This window comes from Pleurodeles waltl, chromosome 5 (assembly GCF_031143425.1).
Source record: "Pleurodeles waltl isolate 20211129_DDA chromosome 5, aPleWal1.hap1.20221129, whole genome shotgun sequence".
In the NCBI taxonomy this organism is placed as follows: domain Eukaryota; kingdom Metazoa; phylum Chordata; class Amphibia; order Caudata; family Salamandridae; genus Pleurodeles; species Pleurodeles waltl.
In genome coordinates, this window is record NC_090444.1 from 518,329,702 (window position 1) to 518,355,918 (window position 26,217).

The following is a 26,217-nucleotide window of genomic DNA, read 5'->3' on the forward strand; positions in this document are numbered from 1 at the left end:
AATCTTTTGTGTTTGCCCAAGTGGAATAAAGTGTAATTTCACTTCACCTTTTTTTGTTATAATCATCCTGAGTGCCAGGGTTCTTGCCACCATCAGCTGAGAGGTCAGGAATCAGATTTGCATTAACACTCATTGCCCTTTGGCCTGGCCGACGTAACTCACCGTGAAATAGCTCCAGTGCCTGTATGCACGGTCCTATTCCTTGACCACATAGCTGACTTGCCTTTACAATCAACTGAATTCAGCTGAAACACAAATTGTAAAATATTCGCCATTGGTATTGAGCCCTTTAACGCCTTGCATGCTATAAGCAAGCATCCATCCCTGCCAGCAGTGTGCTAAAGTAGAGGGCTATGAAATGCTAAAACCATCTGCATGCAAATTAGAGACCCTTGATAACCCAACCTATTATATTCTCCATGTGCTCAATTGAACCCTTGAAAATATCGTAACGTTATCCTAGTATAACACTAGACCGACTGCGCACTTAAATGCAGGTTTCTGGGAAACGCAACATGCAGCCGTGTAAGTGCGCGCAGAGCGTGAGGGGGATCTCCTTGCAGTATGATTCACCTCAGAAAGAAATGCTGAAGAATGAAACGGCTAATTAAAAGCGTAATTGGATTCAAACAGGGAGCATTGGCTTATGGCGCGCTTTTCTCAGGTTATTCCGTAATTAATGAGCCTAGACCTTCTAGAGGAGAACGCGGAACATAATGAATATTGTGTTTCGCAGCGATTACTCTTCTCTGGGGACTTAGTTGCAGCTTAATCACGCAGTAATATCTCTCTGGCTTACCGTGTCCTCATCGCATCAGGAAGGCTGATGCAGAGGAAGGAAACGGCTAACACAATTGTAATGTCGAATAATTAAAGAGCAGACACGCGAGGTGTTTTTTGTGACTCTTGACACAAATTCATTGGATTGTGCCCCGTTAAATTGATGGTTTGAAACCAGGGAAGTGAAAACAGGAGGGACAGATCTGCTGTCTTCCATTAATCTTTGTTGGTGATTTACGGATTTTTGGTGTATATTTATTCTGTGATGATCCTGCTTCTGAAGTAGCAACCTAGAAAGGACAGCTCCCTGTGTGGTGCTGACCGGACAGCTCCATGTGTGGCGTTGACAGTTTCCTGCGCATGGCTGACTGGACAGCTCCTTGTATGGTGCTGTCCGGACAGCTCCCTGTATGGTGCTGACCGGACAGCTCCCTTTGTGGCGTTGACAGTCTCCCGCGCATGGCTGATCAGGTAGCTTGCTCCCTTTGTGGTGCTGACCGGACAGCTCCCTGTGTGGTGCTGACAGTTTCCCTCGTAATGTTGACCGGGCAGCTCCTTGTGTGGTGCTGACTGGACAGCACCCTGTGGGGGTGTAAACCGAACAGTTCCTTGTGTCTTAGTTTCAAATTACACCGCACATGCATCGAAGTCACGAACAGAGTTTTCATGCCAAAATATCAGATAGTCAGCGTCTGACGTATTAAAATAATTAGTGAACTTGAAGAACGGTTTTTAAAATCAGATGTTTTATGACCTTTGAGTAAGATGGCGAAATAATTTAAGGGGAGGTCACCAGCTATGTGCTTGACCTTTAAACAGTTGCAACCAGCAATTGCAAGGTGTGGGAGCGAAATCAATAATCTATCGGAGGCGAGCTGGTGAACCAACATAACGGAGCAACGTTGGCACGAGAATGTGGCACACGTGGTGTTGCCTCTAGGATTCTGTGCTGCAAAGACCAAATGACGGCCAGTACCAGTCCACTTTAAAGAGACCATCCTTAGAGGACTGGGAAATGATGGAGAGTACTGCCACTGGATCATGGGTGCTGCCATGCCCTTGGATACCTTTGGCACTTATGGGTAAAGTGATTGTCACACATGTGTGGACTATTTTTCCCATTAACCGCAAGGTATTTAGATCTGATGTTAAATAATTGTAGGGATACTTCACCAGTATAGCTTCAAAATTTAGTCCAGATTTACATTTTCTCCTAGTCCTTATAATGCCCAGAGGACTATTGTTGCAAGGTGAAACATTCAACTATTTAGAGCCTGTACAAAAATAATTATCCTTTGTTCCTCTGTACATATTCCCCTTGCCATTTGCAAATAGTCCTACGTCTTGTATCACCTCTGCTTGCTTTTTTCTGCGTGAGCACAAGTTTTGAGCATTATGTCAACATTTAGCCAATTAACTAGTGAACGTTGTTGAAGAGAGATTTTGAAAACAAACATTTATTTTGATATTCTGTTGTGTAGTTCTTTCTCAAATGCACTACAGTCACGTATGTACGTTTTATGAGAATCATGTGTATTGAGAGATAATTAACACGTCATTAAGTGGATATCTGAATATATATTTTATTTTTTCTTTAAAGCATACTCTGAAGAGCCTTTATTTTATGTTACATGCTAGGGTGGCAGTGGAGGGTAAGGGCAGAGAATCCTTATAGACGGTACCTTGGAGAGATGCAAGGTCAAGGCCTGATACCTGGCTGAGATACAATTGACAGGTGTGAGGGGGGAAGCTTCAGGGAGGGTGCGCTTTTACTGATCCATCATCTGTAGCTGAGGAGTGACTACATTTGGGAGGACTCATCAGAGATCTCAATTCCGTTGATTCTTCTGTTCACTGCTGCTGCTCTTCTCTAGTCCCTACCAACTTTAATCTGGGGCAGCTTCAGCATCACATGCTGTCTTTGACAAGGGAGTCGAATTGGAGGGAAATAAAACTGAATACTGAGGAGGAGGAGACTAAGGTGAGACTATTCAAAATATGTAGTGGAAAATGAGATGTTTTGGGTCCACTCGAGTGGGGTGCTAAATGAAAATTCTTTAAGTCGGTTCTGAAGCACTTCTTTAATTGAAGGGTTACAGTGCATTTATCCATGCTCCAAAGTGCCAAGTTAACCAAATAAGGCAAGTTCTATAATTTCCTGTTACAGATCTCAGGCTTGCCTAATGGTAAAGGAAAACAAGGCTGTCTTATCACAGTCGAAGACCGTAGCATGGCGACAAGGCTTCTTGGTGGTTCACCAAAAAATAACTTTTAATTTACCTGGTTGCATCTGAATGCCTGATTCAGAATAGCCCTCAATATAAATCCGAACATTTGCAATTCAAAGGTAACAAATCTTTGTGAAGTGTGAGGACTTAGAAAATAGTTTGTGAAAGGGTAACATCAGAATTTCACAGTATGAAGGAGTGCTGTGAAAGCAGTCACCCAGATAATTGCATTGCAGAGTTGTTTAGGTTTGTTTTGAAAGGTGTATTCTCTTCCAGATACACTTTGAAAGTGTGCATAGACTAAGGAGAAAGATTACAAGGGACACAGGAGGGCTGAGGGACATTCTGATCAAGTTGTCTTCTGGCCCACTTGGAGAGGCAGATTTGTGAGGCTAGGGTGCAACACAATTATCCATTATATTGACAGCAGTGTCTCCCTATATCAAGATCTTTCAGCCATTACTCCAATTCTGCTAAGTTACTAATGATCTGAACATGAAATAGCTGCCCTGTTGTTGAGCCTTTCTGGCGGGACTACAGTTTCATTGAGCTCCAAAGGATCCATCAGTGGATGGAGGGCAAAATGCAGCAGGATTTATCTGGCTTTTTCAGAAGAGCAGCAGAAGCCAACAGTGGAAAAGTAGAACAGGCGTAAGAAATACTTGACAGGATGGAATGGGTGTAAACGTAAGGCCGCTTTGGAAAGCAAAGTTACTTATGGTTCATGTTGCAGTTTGGTGAATTTGTCATTGAATATTTACTTCTAGGCTGTCTCACCCAAAATCAAGGAGTCAACCTACAATAAAGACAACTTTCGGTACAAGACATTGTGAACAAATAAGGCTAGTCCAGCTGTTTTATAGATGGAATGAAAGATATGGCCCCTAAATTTAGGGCTCTGCTGTGGTTTTCCCGATATTGGACATGGAGGTAGTTAATTCTGTTTACTATACTCCGGTTGCCAGTTAACCTGCTTTGGTTAGTTGTATGGTTAGGGGGCTTGTTAAGCAGAGTAACTTCTATTGTTTTTGAATCATGGTTTCTACTGATAGTTCTTTTGTTTTTAATTGGTTGTTTAAAGGGAAAATGGGGAGCATACTCCAGGAATACAATCAGTCTAATGATTTAAAGTTTATTAGAACATTGGAATGCTGGGGGCTCCATTGAAAACAATGGAGTGCTGCAGGCTTTTACAGGCCGGTAAAAGCCCGCAGCGCCAACATTCCAATGTTCGCTTTGTTCACAGCAACAGCTGTGAACAAAGCCTCACGGAGCCTGAGGGGATTTTAATCCCCTCGGGCTCCGTGAATTTTTTTTTTTTTTAATTGAACATTCTGCCCTTTGTGGCAGAATGTTCTAATAGCCTTAGAACCCGCCATAGCGGGCTCTACTGGCTATTAAAGTCCCTCTCCCTTGTTAAATGCCCGAGCCGAAGGCGAGGGCATTTAACCAGGGAGCGGGCCTTTAATAGCCGGTAGAGCCCGCTACGGCGGGTTCTAAGGCTATATAGGGAAATGTACACATTTTAGGTTTCTGTGATGTGCATGACATGTCTACACTGAGGTGGCTATAAAATGTTTTGCATTGACTACATCCAAGGTAGTGCAGTCCTTTCTTCAATAAATGAAAAGAAAATGAAAAATGAAAAGAAAAGACCCTCTCGGGCAGATATGTCATGGCCAAAATAGATTTGCAAGGTAGGTATGTCGCAGTAGCTAATGTTTACATACCTAATGCAGGATAAGACAAGGCCAATTCTTGATAGAGCTCTTGAGTACATTGATATGGCTTGCTCAAGGAGAAACCATGATGGTAGGACTTTTAAAAGTTTGGGAGAGTTCTCTGGAAAACTGTAAAAATGACAGAGGCACTTTTTTGGGTTTTCAGTTAGCAGTTGAAGGATGTCATTTGTGCCATTAGTATAGTAGATTCACACTGATGAAGCTACAATTGGATGAGAACGACTACTCATTCTTATCACTTGTCTATGAGACTAACACTAGAAGATACTACATAATTGCGCCAAGCATATAGTTGAGTAGAAGAGGCCTATTTAGGGAACATCTCATCCTGTTGAATTGCTGGGATGTTGAGTGATATAAGACATTTTTCAAGAGAGTGGAGGTCCATTGCATTGACCTTTTAATGATGCTACGCTTAAAAACCCCACATAAACATTAGAAGTCAGAGAGGCGATTAAAACCTTAGTGCAAACAAAACGCACAAAAAAACACACAGAAAGCCATCTTTTTGGCCCTCCTTCGTGAGGGGAATTTTAATCGCTGTTTAGAACCATAAAGATAGGAGATGCAGGTTGATTGAAAAGACATTTCTGATGAAATACCCCAAGCTGGAAACACAACATAAGGTGCATGGATTTGGGAAATTGTTCAGAAACATTTTTGAGGCAAATTCACAGGCATCTATATAGTATTACAACATTGGAATTTTCGGTGCACCGTTGAAAATTACGGAGTGCTCTGGGCTTCTAATGGACGGTAGAAACCTGGAGCGCCAATATTCCAATGTTTTTGTTAACAGCAACAGCTGTGAACAAAAGCCTCATGGAGCTGGAGGAGATTTAAATCCCCTAGGGCTCCATGAGGCCTTTTTTTATTTATTTATTAGAACATTCTGCCCTCTAGTGGTAGAATGCTCTGATAGCCTTGTGCCCTTTGTAGCTTGGCTATACCGGCATTAAAGTCCCGTTCCCTTGATAAAGGCCCGTTCCATCAGCTCAGGTCTTTAATGATGGAGCGGGCCTTTAATAGCTGGTATAGGCCACTACGCTGGGCTACAAGGCTATATAGGCTCCCAACTAGGAGAGGATGCAATACCCTGTCTACAAGAAGTACAGGCACTGTAGAAATTGCAAGGAACAAGGAAGAGCTTGACTGCCCGACTGAGATCAGGGAAGTTTCAATGGCAATTAAGGGCATGGAAGCTAATACAACAGTGGCCCCAGATAAGTACATCACATGTGTCTAAGAAGCATACTTGGATGTGCTGCCTTATCCCTTGGTTAAACACTTAATTTTATTAATGGCATAAAGGGCAGTTACCCCATGGAATGCAGAGACAGACACTAATTCCAGAGTCAGGGAAGAACCCTAATTGCTGTGCATACTTTCACACTGTTGTCATAAATTTGTGCACTAAAATGTTCGTGTATGTCCTTGCAAATAGAGTGGACAAGCACTTCCAATATTAATAGATGCAGACCGTTAAGAGTTTGTTTCTGCTGAAAAACATACAATGATATTAAATAGAAACAGACCTGTCAGGGTTTGTTTTTTTTCTATAGGAAAACCCAAGATAACATTAGGAAATCAACCCATGTTATTTGGATTAATTGAGAATGTACAGTTTAAGTTCTTTCCTGTAATCATAGTGACCCTAGATAGAAAGCGTTCACTAGAACCAGCTGGTTATCTGGTTAGTTGGTTGGCTTCAGAAAATTGATCTTCTTTTGAGGTTAGGGGATTGAATTTTGTCAAGCTGCTGCCCAGTGGGGACGAATCCAAGGTAATAGAGCTTCAAAAAGGAACTTGTCAGGGATGTTTATTATCCCCTATATGATTTCTATTTGTCTTGGTACGAGGACCGTTTGCTATATTGAATCATTCATTTAAAAAAAATAATAATAATTGTCCCCATACACCTCACCGAAACTCATATATCAGCCCCATAGTTAAGCCTGGCACCATTTCCCAAAAAGAGCTGATTCTGCCGAGGACCCCCCAATTTCTCTCATATCGGCTTACAGCGGTAGATGCTGTATCCCCGACAGCCAGACCTCGAGAGATGGGGAGGAGGAGAAATAATGATTGGACAATCAACCAGACATTTTTATATAATTGCTAAGGCTACAACCAAATTCAGCTTCCCTGCCCATCAATCACGGGGGCCCACGTTCCCTCTTTCCTCTTGGATGAGCCTCCCACCGCCAAGTCAATTTTTGCAAAATAAAAAAGGGCTTGCAGCCAGTCTTTGAGCAAGGGAGGTGTATTTGCTGTCCATTTTCGGCAAATTCCCCTCCTGGCCACCAAGATTGAATAGAAAATTAGGTCCTTGTCTGTTCTACTAATGTTATGACTTCCTCCAGCCACTCCTTGCATCTGGCCAAAAATAATCAAAGGGAGAGTTACCAAAATCTCCCATCCCAATACCTGAGAGAGATATTTACAAAGATCTTTCCAAAAGAGCTCTACCCCTGGGCACTCATAAAACATTTGGCGGTCAGAAGCAAGCTGTAAATCACATTTAGGACATTTGGTTACCTTGTTACTGCCTATTCTAGAGAGTCTCCCTGGGGAATGATATGCTCTATGTATCGTGAACAGATGATACCTCCAAAGAGATGCCGGCTTGACAATCCTAAACAAAGTTGACATCGAGGATACCCACCACTGCACGGCTTTCCCCTGTGGCATACTCTTCCCCCATAGGGAGGTGGGCAATATAAATTCCCCATCCAAACCTTCTAGTATCTCCCAATACCAACTTGAAACCCGCTTAAATTTGGGGAACTCAGATAACACCAGTTCTTCCAAAAAGCCGGCAGGCCCACATACCACTTGTGATTCTCGTAACCAGCCTTTTACTTGAGCATACTTCCATATAGAAAAGGTACACCCCAACTCCACCTCAAGATCTTCCAGAGGAATTAGCATTCCATCACTAAACAGATCCCCCCCAGGACATTATTAGACGTTTTTGGTATCACTTTTGAAGTCCACACTCTCATTAGAGGAGAGCGAAGAGGAAATTGCGCGGGACATTCAAAGGATTCATAGAGACCCCTTCAGGAAAAATCCAAGCGTTAGCATGCCTCGGAAAATTTTGATTAACTTCTTAGCATATGATTTGAAGGATAAAATTCTGTTAAAAGCACTTATGTTGAGATCTTTAAAAACGCAGGATTTTTCATTTGAAATCAAATCAGATCTTTCCAGGACTACCATCAATAGGCAGTGGGAGTTGGGACAACGGCTTGAGGAGTTTAGATTATTGGGAGCCTCAACACAACTTAAATTTCCCGCTAATCTAAAGGTTATGTTTAACAACAAAATGTATAATGTGAGAGATGGGAAAACTGTGGATGAGTTGTTGGCTGTACTTATGTCGGGGGGCAGCACGATGGGGAAATAACGTCCCTGGCCCTAACCCCGGGAGTTACGTGTGCTCTAATCGTGGACATACCTCAGTCCACTTATCTAAGGGGGTCCTCCATGGGAAGGGCGGGAGGCGGGGGGTCACAGGGTGGGGAGCATGTGGGAAATGTAGAAAAAGGTTTCCTCATTCACCTCAATCAAAGTGGCACCCAGGGGATAATGGCAGTTACTCTCTTGGAATGTGAATGGATTAAGAACAAAAGGTAGGACAGACAATATTTAAAAGACTCCCTGGCTAAAATTCTAATTCTAGAAGAGACTCATCTAACTAGAGATGAGGGGGTTGATCTCTTTAAAAAAACTAGCATGGGTACATTTATTCGCCTGCAAGGAGCATAACTTCAATACCAGGGGGGTTGCCATTTTAGTTAAGCATGGGATTAAGGCAGGATTGTTAGAGGTACGATCTGACCCAGTGGGAAGATGGATTATAGTTAAGTTAAAAAAATTTGACAGAACATTTACTGTGGCAGGGTTTTATGGTCCAAAGTGTGACAATATTGGGCCACTTGAAAAATGTTTTTCACAGTTAGTCGACTTCCCGGATCCGGTTCTAATTGCTGGGGATTTTAATGTAGTGCTAGATAATAACTTGGATAGATCTGAAGAGTGTAGGTCATTAGGGACTCCAAAATCCCAATGTTTTTTGAGAGGAGTAATGAAAGAGTGGGGGTTAAGGGATGTATGGCGACAGCGGAAGAGAGAATTAAGGGAGTTTTATTTTTATAATCAGAAATATAAGCACTCCTCTCGTATAGATTACTTTCTTATTGACTGCAGGCTTGAAGATTTGGTAGATAATATTACTTATTTACCTGCCCATCTCTCAGATCACGCAGCAGTGGTATTAGATTTAAAGGTGGCTGGACGGTTTGTTGGTAGCAGATAGACGTTTGACTGTACGCTGCTGCAAGACTTGGAGGCTCTTGATCAGTTGCGGATAGAGGCGGAGGCCTTTTTTTAAATCAATTTAGGTTTAGCCTCGCTGGCAGTGGTATGGGACACTTTTAAAGCAGTCATGAGAGGTAAGGCTATTAATATAGCTAGTTATAAGAATAGGCAGTATAGGGCCAATATTTTACAGTTGGAACAGGAAATGCTTAAAGTGAGGAGGCAACTTTTGGCAGAAACTAAGCAGGAGGAGGCTGAGGTTTTGGAGTTTAAGTTGAAGGAGTTAAGGCTTCAGTTGGAGGAGGTGTTACAAGTCAGAGTCACCAAAAGAGTAGCAGCTAGTAAACTAGCGCACTTTGAGTATGGGGAGAGTGCAGGTAAGCTACTAGCTTGGAGAAATGTAAGCAAGATTTAGTAAGGAACTATATTAAGGAAGTAGAGTTAAATCAAGCATGCAAGAGATCTTCGAATAGGGAGGAAATGGAGGTAGCTTTCCATTCTTTCTTTTCTGAACTGTATAAAGAAGAAGCTGAGGTAAGAGAGGAGGATATTGGTACTTGGTTGGCAGATGACACACTCCCAACCATATCACAAGAAGAACAAATTGCTTTGAACAGTCCGATCTCGGTGGCGGAAATCGGGAAGGTGCTGTTGGGTAGTAAAGATGGTAAGGCACCCGGGCCCGATGGCATTCCTATGGAATTTTATAAACGGATGGCGGAGTCAATAATTCCAGTTCTGGTAGACTTGTTTGCTGGGATCTTTGAAGATAGGGCCCCTATTCCTGGTTCATGGAATGCGGCTACGATTGCTTTAATTCAGAAACCGGGTAAGAGTCCGGTTAAGTGTGAATCTTATAGGCCCATCTCTCTGCTAAACTGTGACTATAAGATATTCGCTAAGATTCTTGCCGATAGACTCAGCAGAGTGATGGGTCGACTAATTCACCCTGACCAAAAAGGTTTTATCAAGGGTAGGTTTCTCTATGAATTAACCTACAATTTGGCGGGGGCAATAGATATGGCTACATCATTTGAAACTCCCCTGGCTGTGGTTACTTTGGATGCAATCAAGGTCTTTGATAAGGTGAACTGGAGATACTTAAAATTCATCCTGAGATCGGCTGGTTTAGGAGGAAACTTTTGTGGAGTTATAGATTTAATATACAGAGATCCCATTGCCAGAGTTTTAGTAAACGGTAATCTTACCGAGCCTCTGAAGATCACGAGAGGTACTAGGCAGGGTTGTCCTCTTTCTCCGTTATTGTTTGATTTGTATATAGAGCCGCTAGCCAGAAAAATAAGAGGAAACTCGGCTGTTGCTCCTTTTGAGTGTAATGGTTGGGTGAAAAAGGTGACTCTATATGCAGATGACCTGTTAATTTACACGGCTGACCTGGCTTCTACCTTGCCTAGGCTTCTGTCTCTAGCTGAAGATTTTTGGTAGAGTTTTGGGATTTCGGGTAAATGCAGAGAAGACAGAGGTCATGGCTTGGAATCATTTGTCAGTGGGACAGATACAATTGAAGAGAGAAATTAGATATTTAGGGATTCTGTATACTCAGGACATTCAACAGCGTGTAGTAACGCATTTAAAATCAGTGATAGAGGAAGGGTGCAGATCCCTTCAGAGATGGATTTATCTGCCCTTGACACTGATAGGGAGGGTTAACTTGGTGAAGATGGTGATTCTGTCTAAACTTAACTTTTTGTTCAGCTCTATACCTTCGTTAATGCATAAGCAGTATTTATTAAAGCTTCAACAGGCTAATACCTCCTTTGTTTGGGCATCAAAGGGATCTAGGATATCATGGAAAAAACTGAGGGAAAAAGGGGGGCTAGCGCTGAACTATTATGCCTGGGCCTTTCAATTGAATTCAGTAAAAATGCTGTTTTCTGTTCCTGATGCCTCACCGATCGGTGTAATGTTTAAAGCTATTCTGAGCTCGGTTAGGGGAGCCGTTAAGGCATTTCTTTTCAAGTTTGGAAACCCAAAATTCTTTTTAAAAAAAATAAAACTGAAAATCCTCCGTGATCTCGCAACGAGTTGGAACTATTTGAGGCTGGCAGCAGGAGTTAGTTACTACAGTCCACATGCTCCAATTTGGTACTCTCCTGGTACCCCTGAATGTTTTAGGGACGTTTTGGCATTACCACTGAAGAAGGCAGGGATAATATATTGAATCATTATGATCAAAGTATAAATGGCATGCCCTTTGGGGGGGGTAAATAATCAAGATGACTTTGTTTGTGGATTCTCTCATTCTGCTCCTGGGGAACCCTCCCTGCTCTCATGAAGGAATTAGCTGAATTTTAAATGGTATCTGGTGTCAAAATTCAGAAAGTCAGAGATTCTTTTTTTTAATTTTTTTTTTTACAATCTGTGGGTAAATTCAAGAATCATAACCCATTTAGATGGTCACAAAAATCTATTAAATACCTGGATATAAATGTAACCAATTCATTTACTGATATTCTCAGGTTAATTGGCTAAGGTTGAGGGATGGAAAAGAAAGAGCTCGCAAAATGGAAGGTCTGGTATATCTATTTGGGCATAGCTAATATTATCAAAATGTACATCTTGATACAATTCCTATACTTATTTCAAGTGATTCTAATAGGCACCTCCAAAAGAAATGAATCAGTTTAAAGCAAAAAATTCCCCGAATAGCCCCAATAATTCTCATGACCAAAACAACTAAAGAATGACTAGCCTAGGTAGTACATTATTATCAGGTAGCACAATTCTGTTTACTAGGAATTTGGACTTGCATGGAATCTGACAAACAACGGATCCACATAAACTACCCTGTAGCTGGGCATGCGTTATGTGATCTTTTATGGATGCCCAGTCCTAAACAATGTCACCAGAGCAAGTCTACAAACATTGTATGAGTTGGTAAATATAAAACGAATTACAACATTGGATTGTTGGGTGCTCCATTGGAGACAATGGAGCTCTGGGCTTTTACTGGCTGGTAAAAGCCCAGCGCATCAACATTTAAATGAGCTTTGTTCATAGCAACAGCTGTAAAAAAAAAAAAAAAAAAAAAAAAGAAATGCCTAATGGAGCCCGAGGGAATTTTAATCCCCTCAGGCTCTGTCAGGATTTTGTTTTATTTATTAGAACATTCTGCCCTCTAGTAGCAGAATGTTCCAATAGTCTTATAGCCCTTTGTATCTGGGCTATACCGGCAATTAAAGTCCCGCTCCCTTGTTAAAGGTGCTCGCATTCGACTCAGGCCTTTAACGCTGGAGCAGGCCTACAGCGGGCTCTAAGACTATATTACAGCATCCTCCTCACCACTAACACCAATTTACTTCAACACAGAATTCCCACTGGGAATGCAACAAAAAATGTATACAAGGCTTGCAAAGTGGGAATTCTAGGGTTAGTGGAGACATGTTTAAAGAGGCAATATAAAATCCTTAACGCTGTACAAGGAGTAACTCAAGCTAAACAAATTCAACAAGCTAGGTAGTTTTCAAATATGCCACTGATCATGTATCCAAAGATTAGACAGGAAGCCACAAGAGACCTGGCATCAGTGGAGACCTAAATTAAGACCTATACAGGGTCCACAGTCATATATTTCAACATATATAAATTGACGAGTAGTTTTGAAAGAAAATTCCCAGAGGATAGTAATATGTCCACTATAGAGAAAATCAGTACAAAGTGATATTTCAATGACATCTTAACTGGAAAAGAATAATTAAAATGTTCTCAAACCATACAGGTAATTAGTGGACCTGTGATGATATTGAGGATAGTTTTATGCATAGCTGGAGGCTGCCCCTTGCTTTAATTTTTTGGGAAGGAAAACTTGAGTTTGTTGAAAGATACCTAGGGGCACTAAATTGAAAGCGAACTGGAATCATATGTTTCTGGAGTAAAGGCCACAGTGAGTCCAAATGTTCCAAAATAGGTTGTTTTTTCTGCTGCCTCTGCTATGAGATCATAACACTTATTTCATGTAGCTGACAAGTGTTCCTAAAGCTCTGAATTGGTTCCGTAGACTCTAGATATGATAGCCCTGAGAAGCTGACATATAATAAAAAGTTACAGAGATAGTTTTTTAAATCGACCCCGCCCCTGAAGTACTCTGCTAGAAAGGACACTTCCTTCTTAACATGCCTGCAGAGTTAATGGATTTTAGTTTATATTATCCAAGAAAGATCGTTGCACAGAGGTCCACAAACATGCATTAACTTGTATGTAGAGGGGAAAAAACCTCTCTCAGGATCTCATAAATGCCTCAGTTCATAACAAATAGGTATGGTGAGAAGTGGAAAAAAGGTTTAATTAGATTAATGTGGATTTCATGCTTTCCTCTTTTTATGACGTGATAGGGTTAACTGGAGCCAAGAATTTGCCATAGATGATGGTATTTGTGACTGATGTTGGAATCACTAAAATATATTTAAACAAAATAAGGTGTTTCCTAAACCATTCAGCAATCTATTATCATTTCTGAATGTTAACTTTTTATAGCAGAGCTCTATTGACGTAATATAATTATATAATGTGTGTGTGTATATATATATATATATATATATATATATATATATATATATATATATGTTTTAATCCTTTTGTCTTTTATATCTTGATTAACCATTTAGCACTTTAAACGTGAGGCTTGCAAAATCTACTGATTTCCCTGCCATTGAAGCACTTGTCAAAGCTCTAGATCTCCATGAAAGCATGCTGAATTCAGTTACGGTCTACTACGAGGCTCGCAGAGATCCAGTAAGTACAAAGACCTATTATGATGATTTTACTGCTTGTTTTTATTACTCATACTAGCCCCTTTACCAAGGAGAGGCTACATGATCAATAGACGGTCCAGGTGGGTTTCCTTTGAGCTTCTTGAAGTTCTCTGCAAAACAAGCAGATACCATAGCCATTTTAGTTCATGTTTTCCTCTAATATTACAGATTGCACAGTTTAATTATATAGAGCCTGGATGGTGATTAATTTTGTTGCTTTCTCATAATGCCTTGGGAATTTAACATTTCAGCTCTTTTATTCTTTTTAATATTATTTAGTTAGTAGCATCTATTTAATGCTGACTTTTCGGAGAACACTGGTCTTTGAGCATTTTTTATTTAAATTTTGTTTTAAGCCGTTTGGTGCGGGCGTCGGCCACTGGTCGATGCCCACACTACCTCCCTGGTGCGGACCACGACCAGTGACCGACACCAGGGAGGGGGTTAAAATGCACCTGAGGATTTTTTTAAAACCCCCGGGACACACAGAAGATCTATATATATATATATCACTTTTGTCAATGCATGTGTGGTTCCCTGGGGGCTGGGCTGCTATCTGCCCCCAAGTAAACCAGACCCACATATAAAAGTGATATATATAAATATATATACATTTGCCACCAGTTGTCTTGCGGTTGCAGCTTGCGTCTTCAAAGCAATACACATACTTCAACTGACGCGTTACAACTGTAGCTTTTAGGCAGCAATAAAAAAGTCAAGTAAGTCTTGTGATTATGTTTCTGCTACAAAAGGATCAGACTTTTGGCTAGTGGCAGTTTTGGTGCCATAAAGAAGTGCAGAAGGTTTATATGCCTACTGCAAAGAGCAAATCTGTATTTTAGGTAAATAGCTGAGTACATTAGTAAAGTCAGCCATTACCTGCGCTATAATACATATCAAATGTATGTGCGTGGTGGCTATGGAGAGATGAGGGGCACTTTTGATGGGTGGTAGTGAGGGAATCCGAGGAGGAGGACATGAGAGTGGGAGCACCAGTAATGATTGTTGGACTGGGTGCTAGAGGTGCTAAAGTCTGTGATGATTGGTATGTGACAAGGTTTTTTTTGAGTGTCGTGAAAGAATGTGCTGATTGAGGGAAGAAGTGAAGGTAAGGTGACCTCTACTGTTGCACGTATCTCACACACACACACACCAGCAATTTATTGACTGTCTACGTAGGCTAGTGTTTCAAAGCAACAGTTTAGCCAGTAGCAGAGATGACATCTCGTTGGATGACTGCTGCTCACGCACTCACTAGGGTTATAGAGGACAGCTCTGACATAGGATCAGAGACTGAGACAGCAAACACTGAGATAACATCTGAGGGATAGGACAATGGTGCAGAGTCTGGGAGTGATTTTTCAGTTGGAGGAGTCTTGTTCAATAACTCCTCTTCCAGTAATTATGAGGGAGGTGATGAGGACGGTCCTGCTGTCCCTTTGCAAGCACAGTCTGTGCAACGGGACAATAGCGGGTTAGCCCAACCCAGAGAGCAGGTGAATGTGGCAGCAAGCACAAAGAGAGAGTGCTCTCTTGGGAGCTCCCCAATTTAGTTCAGCCCCAAATTCAACCGCCCAAATCGTATTGTGGAGACATCAAAATTATATATCACAAAACAAACTGGTTTTGTAAGGCAGGCACCTGTGTTTTTGGTCCTGGGCTCGGTGGCCATATTGGGAAACATACTAAACCCAGACATTTCTGGAAACTAGACATCCTGGGGAGTCCACAGAGGTGTGACTTGTGTGGATTCCCCAATGTTTTCTTACCCAGAATACCCTGCAAAGCTGAAATGTTGAATAAAAACTCAATTTTTTCTTCCATTTCTGTCACACAAACTACACGAATATGCTGGGATCCACGAAATTCCCACCTCCCAGTGATTCCTCACCTGTCCTGATAAAAACGCTACCCCACTTGAGTGCCTGTACCTAGTGCCTGTGTCAGGAATGGATCATCCCAGGGTCAACAGTTGCCTCATGTAAGGACCAACATTGACCGTTGTGTGATCTATTCCTGTCGCAGGCACTAGGCCTACCCACACAAGTGAGGTACCATTTTTATCGGGAGACTTGGTGGAAGGAAATTTGTGGCTCCTCTCAGGTTCCAGAACTTTCTGTCACCGAACTGGGATGAAAGTGTTTCTTTGGCCAAATTTTGAGGTTTGCAAAGTATTCTGGGTAACGGAACCTGGTGAGAGCCCTACAAGTCACCCCATCTTGGATTTCCCTATGTGTATGGTTTTCAAAAATGCATAGGTTTGGTAGGTTTCCGTAGGTGCTGGCTGATCTAGAGGCCAGATTCCACAGCTAGGCAGTTTGCAAAAAACACCTCTGTTTTCTTTGGGAGAATGTGATGTGTCCACGTTGTGTTTTGGGGCATTTACTGTTGCGGGCGCTAGGCCTACCCACACAAGTGAGGTACCATTTTTATCAGGAGACTTGGGGGAACGCTGGGTGGAAGGAAATGTGTGGCTCCTCTCAGATTCCAGAACTTTCTGTCACCGAAATGCAAGGAAAAAGTGTTTTTTTGGCAACATTTTGAGGTTTGCAAATGATTCTGGGTAACAGAACCCGGTGAGAGACCCACAAGTCACCCAATCTTGGATTCCCCTAGGTGTCTAGTTTACAAAAATGCTCAGGTTTGGTAGGTTTCCCTAGGTGCCGGCTGAGCTAGAGGCCAAAATCTACAGCTAGGCACTTTGCAAAAACACACATCAGATTTCAATGTAAAAATGTGATGTGTCCATGTTGCGTTTCCTGTCGCAAGCATTAGGCCTACCCACGCAAGTGAGGTGCCATTTTTATCGGGAGACTTGGGGGAACACAGAATAGCAAAACAAGTGTTTTTGCCCTTTGTCTTTCGCTACATTTTTTCCTTCCAAATGTAAGACAGTGTGTAAACAAAGACGTCTACTTGAGAAATGCCCTGTAATTCACATGCTAGTATGGGCACCCTGGAATTCAGAGATGTGCAAATAAACACTGCTTCCCAACACCTTATCTTATGCCCATTTTGGAAATACAAAGGTTTTCTTGATACCTATTTTTCACTCTTTATATTTCTATACTTGTATCCCCAGTATAGAATGAAAACCCATTGCAAGATGCAGCTCATTGGCTCTGGTTACCTAGGAATCTTGATGAACCTACAAGCCCTATATATCCCCGCAACCAGAAGAGTCCAGCAGACGTAACAGTATATTGCCTTCAAAAATCTGTCATTGCAGGAAAAAGTTAGAGTAAAACGTGGAGAAAAATTGCAGTTTTTTTCAGCTCAATTTCAATATTTTTTATTTCAGCTGTTATTTTCTGTAGGAAAACCTTGCTGAATTCAGAATTGTGTCTACCTTTCAGAAATGTTTTAGCTTTCCCGGATCCAGCATTGGTTTCACACCCATTCCTGTCACTAACTGGAAGGAGGCTGAAAGCACACAAAATAGTGAAAATGGGGTCTGTCCCAGAATAATGTTAACATTGTTTTGAGAAATGTGGTTTTCTGATTCAAGTCTGCCTGTTCCTGAAAGCTGGGAAGATGGTGATTGTAGCACCGCAAACCTTTTGTTGATTCCATTTTCAGGGGAAAAACCACAAGCCTTCTTCAGCAGCCCTTTTTTCCATTTAAAAATAAAATACAAATTTTTGCTGTATTTTGGCTAATTTCAGGGGAACCCACAAACTCTGGGTACCTTTAGAATCCATAGGATGTTGGGGAAAAAAAGGACACAAACGTGGTGTGGATAGCTTATGTGGACAAAAAGTTATGAAGGCCTAAGCACCAACTACCCCAAATAGACAAAAAAGGGCTCAGCACTGGGGAGGGGAAAGGCCCAGCAGCTAAGAGGTTAATGTCTTATTTCAATTTAAACCTTTATCATTATGTTGTAATTTCATAGATGTAGGTCTGGTTAGTGGATACACTATTGCTTCCACCATCTTGCATCACAACTTCAGTTAAAATACAGTAATCATTGTCAAATTATTAATTCCATCATTTCCAAAGATAAGCCCACTATCACCGCTGTGCTAAAATATACTTTTAGAGCATACCAACATCATTTAGTTTCTTGGCATTTTGCAGCAAAGTGATGGCACAAACGATTATAGTAAGGAAAATAAAGTTTTAGGACGTTTTTGAGATTTGAGGTAATCGAATGATGACTAATACATAGTACCTTGAAATGCAACTACTGTCCATATGAGCAATTGCACAGTCTTGAGATGGTGGGAGACAGGATTTGCAATCTCCCATTAACACACAACAGGAATCACTTTGAACCATCTGAAGCCGGGCATTAGACTCCTCAAATACAGGGCTATGCGCTCTTTAAAATGAGAATCCTTAATTGTAGTGATTAAGTGTGAAGAAATCTCCATGCATGAACTAAGGAAGATTTTTATTAAATATCCAAAGGTATAAAAAGTGGGTGAAAGATACCAGTTACTCCATAACCCTAGGTGAAAACTGTCATTGTGGACCCTCCTAGTCTAACCACTTTGACTGCAGTAGGAGAGACTTTAATTTTGTAAGGCCACAAAAGGAAAGTCTAAAGATCATTTATGTCACTTACCGTTATAATTTAATTCTTTATGTTTATTAGTTAATACCCTTAGCACACAGCTCGTACAAACTATTGGATATTCAGAGGTCAGGCGTTAGAGTGGAGTAACATTTGCACTCATGAGGCTACCGCAACAGGTGCCCATCCCCACATGCCACAACCCGAGTCACACCACTTAGAGGTCTGCTGATCCTGGGCTTAGCACCATGCGCCTTACATGCCAAACAGTCCCAAATAAGGAAAAGTGGTCCAGACCTGGAATGATCAAATGCTGACTGCCCGCTCTTTACACCCATTTAGAACCAAAGGTCAGAAACAGCAGCAGTTCTTCCACGACCACCTGGCGACCCATCCTGAATGTGACATGCCTCCCAATAAAATACAAGTGACTCAAATATAATGGCTAATAGTGTATTGGAACATCTACTGCTATTACCCAAATTCTTAGTGACAGAGCTCTGGTGATATGCTGAGGCTGAAACGACCCCAGGGCAATATAATGATATAAAAATATGCTGAGGAATTCTCTCGGTGGTGAAACAGAAGTATAAGACAATGGTATATTGAGCAACAACAAAGGTAGGTAATAATCAGCATAAAGGGTCACTTGTAGCATTGTCACAGCTCATATCCTGATTGTATCGCTCGATATTGAGACAATGATAATGCATCTAATCTCATTAACAAAAAACAGCATAAGCAGTATCATAAATTATTTAATGTAAATAATTATTGCCCAGTTCAGAAAAAATCTCACCAGGCTTTTTCCCTGATCTACCCTTTCTGTCACTTTACCTTATGAAGACTGAGGCAGAGCAGATATTTGAGGGTGTGGGGCTTCACTCCTGAAGTTCATCTTTGTCTAGCCATACACTATATACAGAATTGCTTAGTCCAATTGCAGTTGTTGTATTGTTTTCTTCATGCCTAGAAATGCTTGGCTTATGTGTCACCAGAGTGAAATCCAGGTAAATAGACACATCTGAGGCATTGTAGAAGTGTTTGCTCTCTTCAATAACCAATCAGAGGGCAGTGTCACACTCCCTTTAATTGAGGAAGTAATTCATGATGGACCCAGCAGCACACCTGGAACCGATCTTGGTACAAGTGAGTGGCGTGCCCTTTCAAAGATGAATCAATTGTACAGTTTTCACCAAGAATTCCACCCTGTACATGTTTGTTAATTTAGGAACATCAACTATTCCTCCTGTTGTTGAAATAAGTTTGGCTTTGAGGTCTTCATTCTTTTCTCTAATAGCCACAAGAACTCTCATCATCTTTAGTAGTTTCTCACCACAAACAGGAGTGCGATCACAATATTGGAGGTTCTCCACTCAGCCAAATCTCTGCTTCTTGCTTGCTTTTCAGCTGTTCTTTCATGCGGTCAATGCATTTTGTAAGTATATCTATTTCATCAACAAGTGAATGCGTATTGTTTTGTGTGTGGGAGCACTTCTTCCTGGGGACATAAGTTTCAACTGTTTGTGATCGTTCTTAACCATGGTGCCGAATCGAACTAGCCACCAGTCACAACATCTTTGCGTACACATAGAAGCTATTTTTTCTTTCAAGGTATTTTACATGAATTAAAGAGGGTTGGAGACAAGAAAATACCACAGCTTCTCCAGTATTGGGCCTTTCATAGATGCACATGCCTGAATCATCCTCGTTGTCAAAGGAGTTGAGACTCCTGCCTTAATGACGGGGTGATTCTAGCATGTGACTCTATGAAAATTACCACTATTGGAGAACCTCAGTGTACAGGTAAGTAACTTGTTTCTTCACCCCCTTTGAGAGCTCAGAAACGCTTCCACTACATAATTTAAAAAATGTGGATGGTGTCTGCAGGACTGACATCACATCTCTTAACCCTGAGAGTGACTTGCGATAACACCAACAGAGCAGACAGAAACATGCCTTTAGAAGTAATTGTTACAGGGAAAACCTTGCTTCATTCCACACTTTTTACACTGGTGATGGACCTATGGATCTACAGGGTAGGAACATTTCCCCCATCATGGATGAAGTCTCCTCAGACTGTAGCACTGGGACAGTCGCTGTGAATTCACGCTTGACAATCTCTAACTATCCAGTAACTTTGACACTTTTTAGCCGCAACCCTCATTTTACTTTACTAGGAATGGATCCTTCCTCGCCCATCAGTGGTATTCCGATAGAAGGGCCAAGCAAAAGCCTTCAAAAGACCCTGACAGAAAATTAAAAACATTTGCTTTCATCTTCCTTTCATTCATGAATGCTCCCTGTCAGATCTTCTTTTACATGACTTGATGGGCAAAGATTAAATAAAAAGTAAACACCTGTAATAGTTGTGCATTTTTCATTGTTTAGCATCAGTAAAGGTGAGTTAAGGCTTGTGGCCAAGGATTTCCACAGTATAGAAAATAAAGAAGATCTTGGCATTGTTCTGAGCAGTGCAGTAACACTCTTTTTTTTTCTCTGGAAATACCAAATGGTCACAAAAAGTGCCATTGAACTTTTCTTCATGATGCCGCCTTACATTTTTAACCAGGCACCTGCATCAGCTATCTGCTTCATTGGAGGTGTCACATGATCAATATAAGGCCTTTGGGACCAGAATGTTCAACAAGGTTATGTCTTTAGTAGTGGCACAGCTGTGGCCATTTACACCAGGTAAGTAGTGTACTGGCCAACCGAAACTTCTGCTAGTAGTGAGTGACAGATACACACCAGTTTGCTTAGAATCATCCTATTCTGATCTGCTTCTCTGTCCAGATCATTGACCTTTGCAGTCACTCCTCACATCATTTGCTCCCTTCAAAAACTGTGCCTATTGTACATTATAATCACTGTCTACTTAGACAGTTGGCTCTTATTGTATCCTTTATAAACTGGAGCCCTATTGAAGCTCATATGCAGTGCTCTACATTCAGAATGACAGTCAATAAATCCTGCACAGACCTTGCTTACCTTTCACATTTTCTCTTTGTTCCTATTTTTCATTTTCTTTTTCTCCATTTACCCTATTGTACTTGTCTGACCCTTAATGCCCTGGTCTCTATATAGTTCTTATCCCAGCCACCTAGTGGTCCAATGACTGTTTTATAATTAAATGTTATTGACACCAGCACAGATCAAACTTTAATGGAGAGTGTTAACCAGTTTAAGGTAAAACGCAAAAGAAAAGCACTTACAGGTAGCCTGCATCTGTGAGAGCACACAACAGCACTCTACCATTTTCATAACTATACATTAACACACTCTAGCTGAGCTTTTATTAATCCCTCAGAAGTAATACAGGAGTAGAAACTGAATGGAGAAGAAGAAAAAAGATGTGGATAAGACAAAGGAAAATGATGAGTGAAGAGAAGAGAAGCGTAGGAATGGTTTGGGAGAGGACATTGTACCTCTAAACATGCGTGTCGAAGTAATAAAAAACACATAAAACTGTCCCTGCACTCTCCATGTCACAACAGGGTGACAACAACTGTACTGAGGTGGGCTTACCTGCCAGCAAGCTAATATGCTACACCACGGGCACTCACAAACATTTTCCCAGAGGCCACAAAGTTAGGTCTGTCATGTGACAGAGTGCTGCATTTGATGCAAGCAGGGTGGTGATTGAGGGAAGGGGGGATTGGCAGTAAGGTGGGTATAGGTGAAGCAAAGCATATACATCTAGTGGCTAAACTGCATGTTTGAAACCAAAAACATGGGATTAATGTCTGCTTCTCCACTTAACTAAATTGTGTGATCCTAGGTAATTGTTTTATTTCACTTTCCTTCCTTTTCATGATAACATATGAGGATCTTGAAATACATAACTTCAGGATGTGTGCTGTAAAAAACCTTCTCCTGTGTTTGATTTAATAAACCATAATATTGCTAGTGTGTAATAAAAACCCAGGCACCCGGGGTGGAGAATGAAAGTTTCTAAATTCATGTTTGAAAAATGTCAATTTAAAACTTTCTTCTCAATGAACCGATATATTCTGATGTACTAAGGTGAAAGTTCTGCATGTTAATGATACACACATATTTAACTTAGAACATACTTTATCATGTTATTAAACTTTTGCTGCAAAATGTCTTTAAAAATAAAGGTGTTTTCCTAATTTAAGCTGTGCAGGACACCCTACTTACTTCCTTTCTTTAACTTAAGTTAACCTTTAAATAAATGCCTGCCTATTTATTTAACACCTTTTTAATGTTTGTGCTAAGTCCAGACCAGTTCTACTGTTGACAGGAGGCCACATGTAAAGGTCAGGAGGGATGCATGTGCCCCCGCATGCCCTACTTTGAGTATCACTGAGCTACACCAATATGTGATGTCAGCCTTTAAGAGAGTCTGATTTAAGGAGTGAGCTGCCACTAATACAGAAGAGTTTTTTCTTCATGAGTCATTGTCAGTTATGCCTGAAATCAGTGTCACAAAGGCACCCAGTTCCATCAGTTACTCCAGTATTGTAACTTTCATAGATTCACATGCTTGAATCATTCCCCGTCGTCGAGATGGAAGTCCCCCGGTACCTTATAATAGCAATGTAATGTCTAACATAGTGCATGAAGGCCCTCGGCCATTCACGTTTGTAACATCTTAGTCGATTTAAAAAAGAGACCAAATGTAGGTTCCAGCCAACCAGGCTACTTTATCCCCTAGAACACTCCTGTGAGAAGCTCCAGTCCCTCATATTTTCTTCCGCACATCGTGCTAAAGAGTTTCCACCAAGCTCTGCTTAGCTGTACATTTTTACAGTTATTCATGGGAATTTTTCCTGAATTTCTGTGCTTCTTCTCTTACACCAAAGTAGTTGTTGGTTTCCAATCTGGCTTCTTCTTATGTAGTTATGTCAGATAAAAAGAAGAAAAGTCTCTTCAAGTCCTGCAAAACCTGTGGCAAATAGAGGCTTCACTTCGATAATCCTCATAAAGACTGCATTTACTGTCTTTATCCAGACTATTCAGCTAAGGATTGCAAGGTATGTCAAACATTTTCCAACAAAACCTTAAAAGACAGAGAAGGAAGTCTGCTGGTTTGGCCCTAGAAGCCAAAATCCAGAAAAGGGTCCGTGTCTGGCTCTGAGAGTAATCTACATACTCAAGAAAATTACAAAAAGGGGACAGATCTCACCATTCTCATTCTTCTAGTGAGTAGCCCAAGAAAGCCTCAAAAAGGACCACTCATGGGTCTTAAAAAGGCCGCAGACCTGCCAGATAACCTTAGAGCCATGCAGTTTCTGAGACACATAAAGGTCCAAACCTCTTATAAAAAAAAACCTTCCTCTGTACCATCCTCTGACAAGTTGTCAGCAAGCATTCCACCGTCGACGAAAGCCTCGATGTTGACATCATCGATGACAAAGACATTTAAAGCAGCGTTTACAATGGCAACTACAAGCACTGTCTCCAAGCTATGCACCGCTTCTTCCTTTATGACATCTTCACCAATGGTGTTCACAGCTAGACCGTCGATGTTGGAGATTTCCTGCACCTTATCGGCAACGACGATCCCACCATCAACGGCCCTCCCACCATCAGAGAAGACAACTTCTTCATCGACAGAGCAGACATTTTTCATGACGTCCATCCTTGTGACCTCATCAACAACCCCGTCGACGACCTCACTGATGGCACTGTTGATGAGGGTTAAAAACATAGAAACCTAAAAAGAGCAATTATCTGACCCCATCTCACACTTCTCCAAGCAAAATAACCCCTCTGATACTAGCACATCTGCTGGATGAGGACAATTCAAAGGAGGAAGGACCCTTTGAATGGGCACACAGCTCATCTGAACTACATGTAAAATGCTAAGAGGGAGAAGAAGTGTATGATGCAGAAGGTTATGATCAGCAGAGATACTATGTTTCTCAGGAACAATACTAATACCAGGAGGAAATGGTTCCTGTTCCTGGGTAACTCATCTCAGACCTGTAATTCATGCTTGCCGATTATAAAACAAACAAAAAAAGAAAGAAAAAAACATTTTCCACCTATGTCTGCCCTTATGCAACAAGTGACTACACTTGTAAGGTCACCTACAGCACATCCTTCTACACCCAGACATAGGCCGTTACCATTACCTGAGTCGTTAAGGCACCCACCTCAAACAAGCCCTTATTCAGGACCCAGTAATTTCTGATGAGGCTATGGAGGAAGGAGAGCTCCAAAACAACGCCATGCTCTCCTTTTCCTCCACCAGTAGATCCCCCACCTGAAGACATTGGGGGATTTCATGATTTGTTAGAAAGGGTGGCAAAAACGTTTGCACTTCCCATGCCCATTAAGCAGACAGACTGCTTTCTTTACGATTTTAAAGAGACATTTCAAAAGAGCGTAGGATTGATGCACATTATCAACTATATTTGGGAAGAGAGCCTTAAAGTTATGAGAAACCCAGACTAACTCACTGCTGTTCTGCCGAACGTGGACCAAAAATACCAGGCTCCAGAGGACACTCTAGCATGTCTAATTGGCAATCCTAAACTAGATTCTGTGATCACTCAAGCAGCGCAACGTAGATAAAAAAATCTTTCTACCCCAGTATCTGCACCCCTGGCCAATGAGAGTAGGACCTTGGACAATATTGGGAAGTGCTTCTCCTCAATGTCAGTGCTTACTGTCAGAGCAGTAAATTCTCTGGGTGTCATAGGCAGGTACATGAGACAACTATGGGCTGACAGAGCACCATATTTAGACCAGTTGCCAGAAGAGGCCAAAGCAGAGGCAAAGCAAGTCCTGCAGGAAGTGAAAGTACTTCAGCGGAAGTGATCGAATGTGCCATGGATATTGTCCCCAACAGCTTTTCGACAGCTTGCAGGGGCTGCTGTACTAAGAAGGCAAGGCTGGCTCAAAGCAACCTCATTCAGACCGGAGGTACAGAACAAGATTTTGGAGGTTCCATTTGATGGGGAGGCTCTCTTCAGCAATCATGTTGAAGAAGCCCTTCAACCAATTAAAACAGATACTGATATAGCTAAGTCCATCAGAACTCTCCAGTTTAGGTTGCAGCCATTTCGTGGTGCTAGAGGGTGAGGTTTTCCATTGTACTGGGGAGGATTTTAGCACTACAGCTATTCCTCCAATTCCTCTGCCTACCAAATATTTTGTTCGCAGTACCCTCAAAAACAGGCACAGCAGGCAGCTTACAATAGACCCATGCCCAGAGGCAGAGCAGGACGCCAGGGAAAAGATACTGGTCTTCGACAACGGCCTTTCACAAGCTCCAGCTACCCTTTTCCCCTCGCCATTCAGACTAGGAGGAAGAATATCTCATTGCATTCACCACTGGCAAGAGATAACATTGGACCAATGGGTCCTGGACCTTGCCCAGTTGGGCCAAAACCTAGAATTCATACAGATTCCACCACCAACCCCACTCATGCATCTATTCTGAAGCATCTCCAACTGCTCAAATTCGAATTGCTCACCATGCTCAAGAAAGGAGCGGTACAAAGAGTTCCTGTTTCACAAAGGGGAACAGATTCTATTCCTGCTTCCTACTTTTCTGCAAAAAGTTGAAGGAATGATGCCCAATTCTAGACCTCTGATCTTCAAACACACTTCAAAATGTACCATTGTTTCCACAATTGGCACACCCCAGGCACACAGATAAGTCCCTTGTAAAAGGTATCAGTGGTACCAAGGGCCCTGTGACCAGAGAAGGTCCCTTAGGGCTGCAGCATGTGTTGTGCCACCCTAAGGGACAGCTCACCTAACACATGCACACTGCCAATGCAGATTGTGTGTGTTGGTGGGGAGAAAAAGGCAAAGTTGACATGGCATCCCCCTCAGGGTTCCATGCACACTGCCTGTAGCATAGGTAAGTGACC

At 41.7% G+C, this 26,217-nt stretch overlaps 1 protein-coding gene across 3 annotated transcripts in view; it reads left to right on the forward strand.

Moving 5' to 3' along the window:
- Nucleotides 1-26,217, forward strand: part of CFAP61 (cilia and flagella associated protein 61) — a 1,725,308-nt gene that overhangs the window by 474,899 nt on the left and 1,224,192 nt on the right. For all 3 annotated transcript variants that reach the window (XM_069234340.1, XM_069234338.1, XM_069234339.1), the window contains one exon: nt 13,699-13,825. In XM_069234340.1, the coding sequence (XP_069090441.1) occupies nt 13,699-13,825 (127 nt within the window). The remainder of the gene's footprint in view (nt 1-13,698; nt 13,826-26,217) is intronic.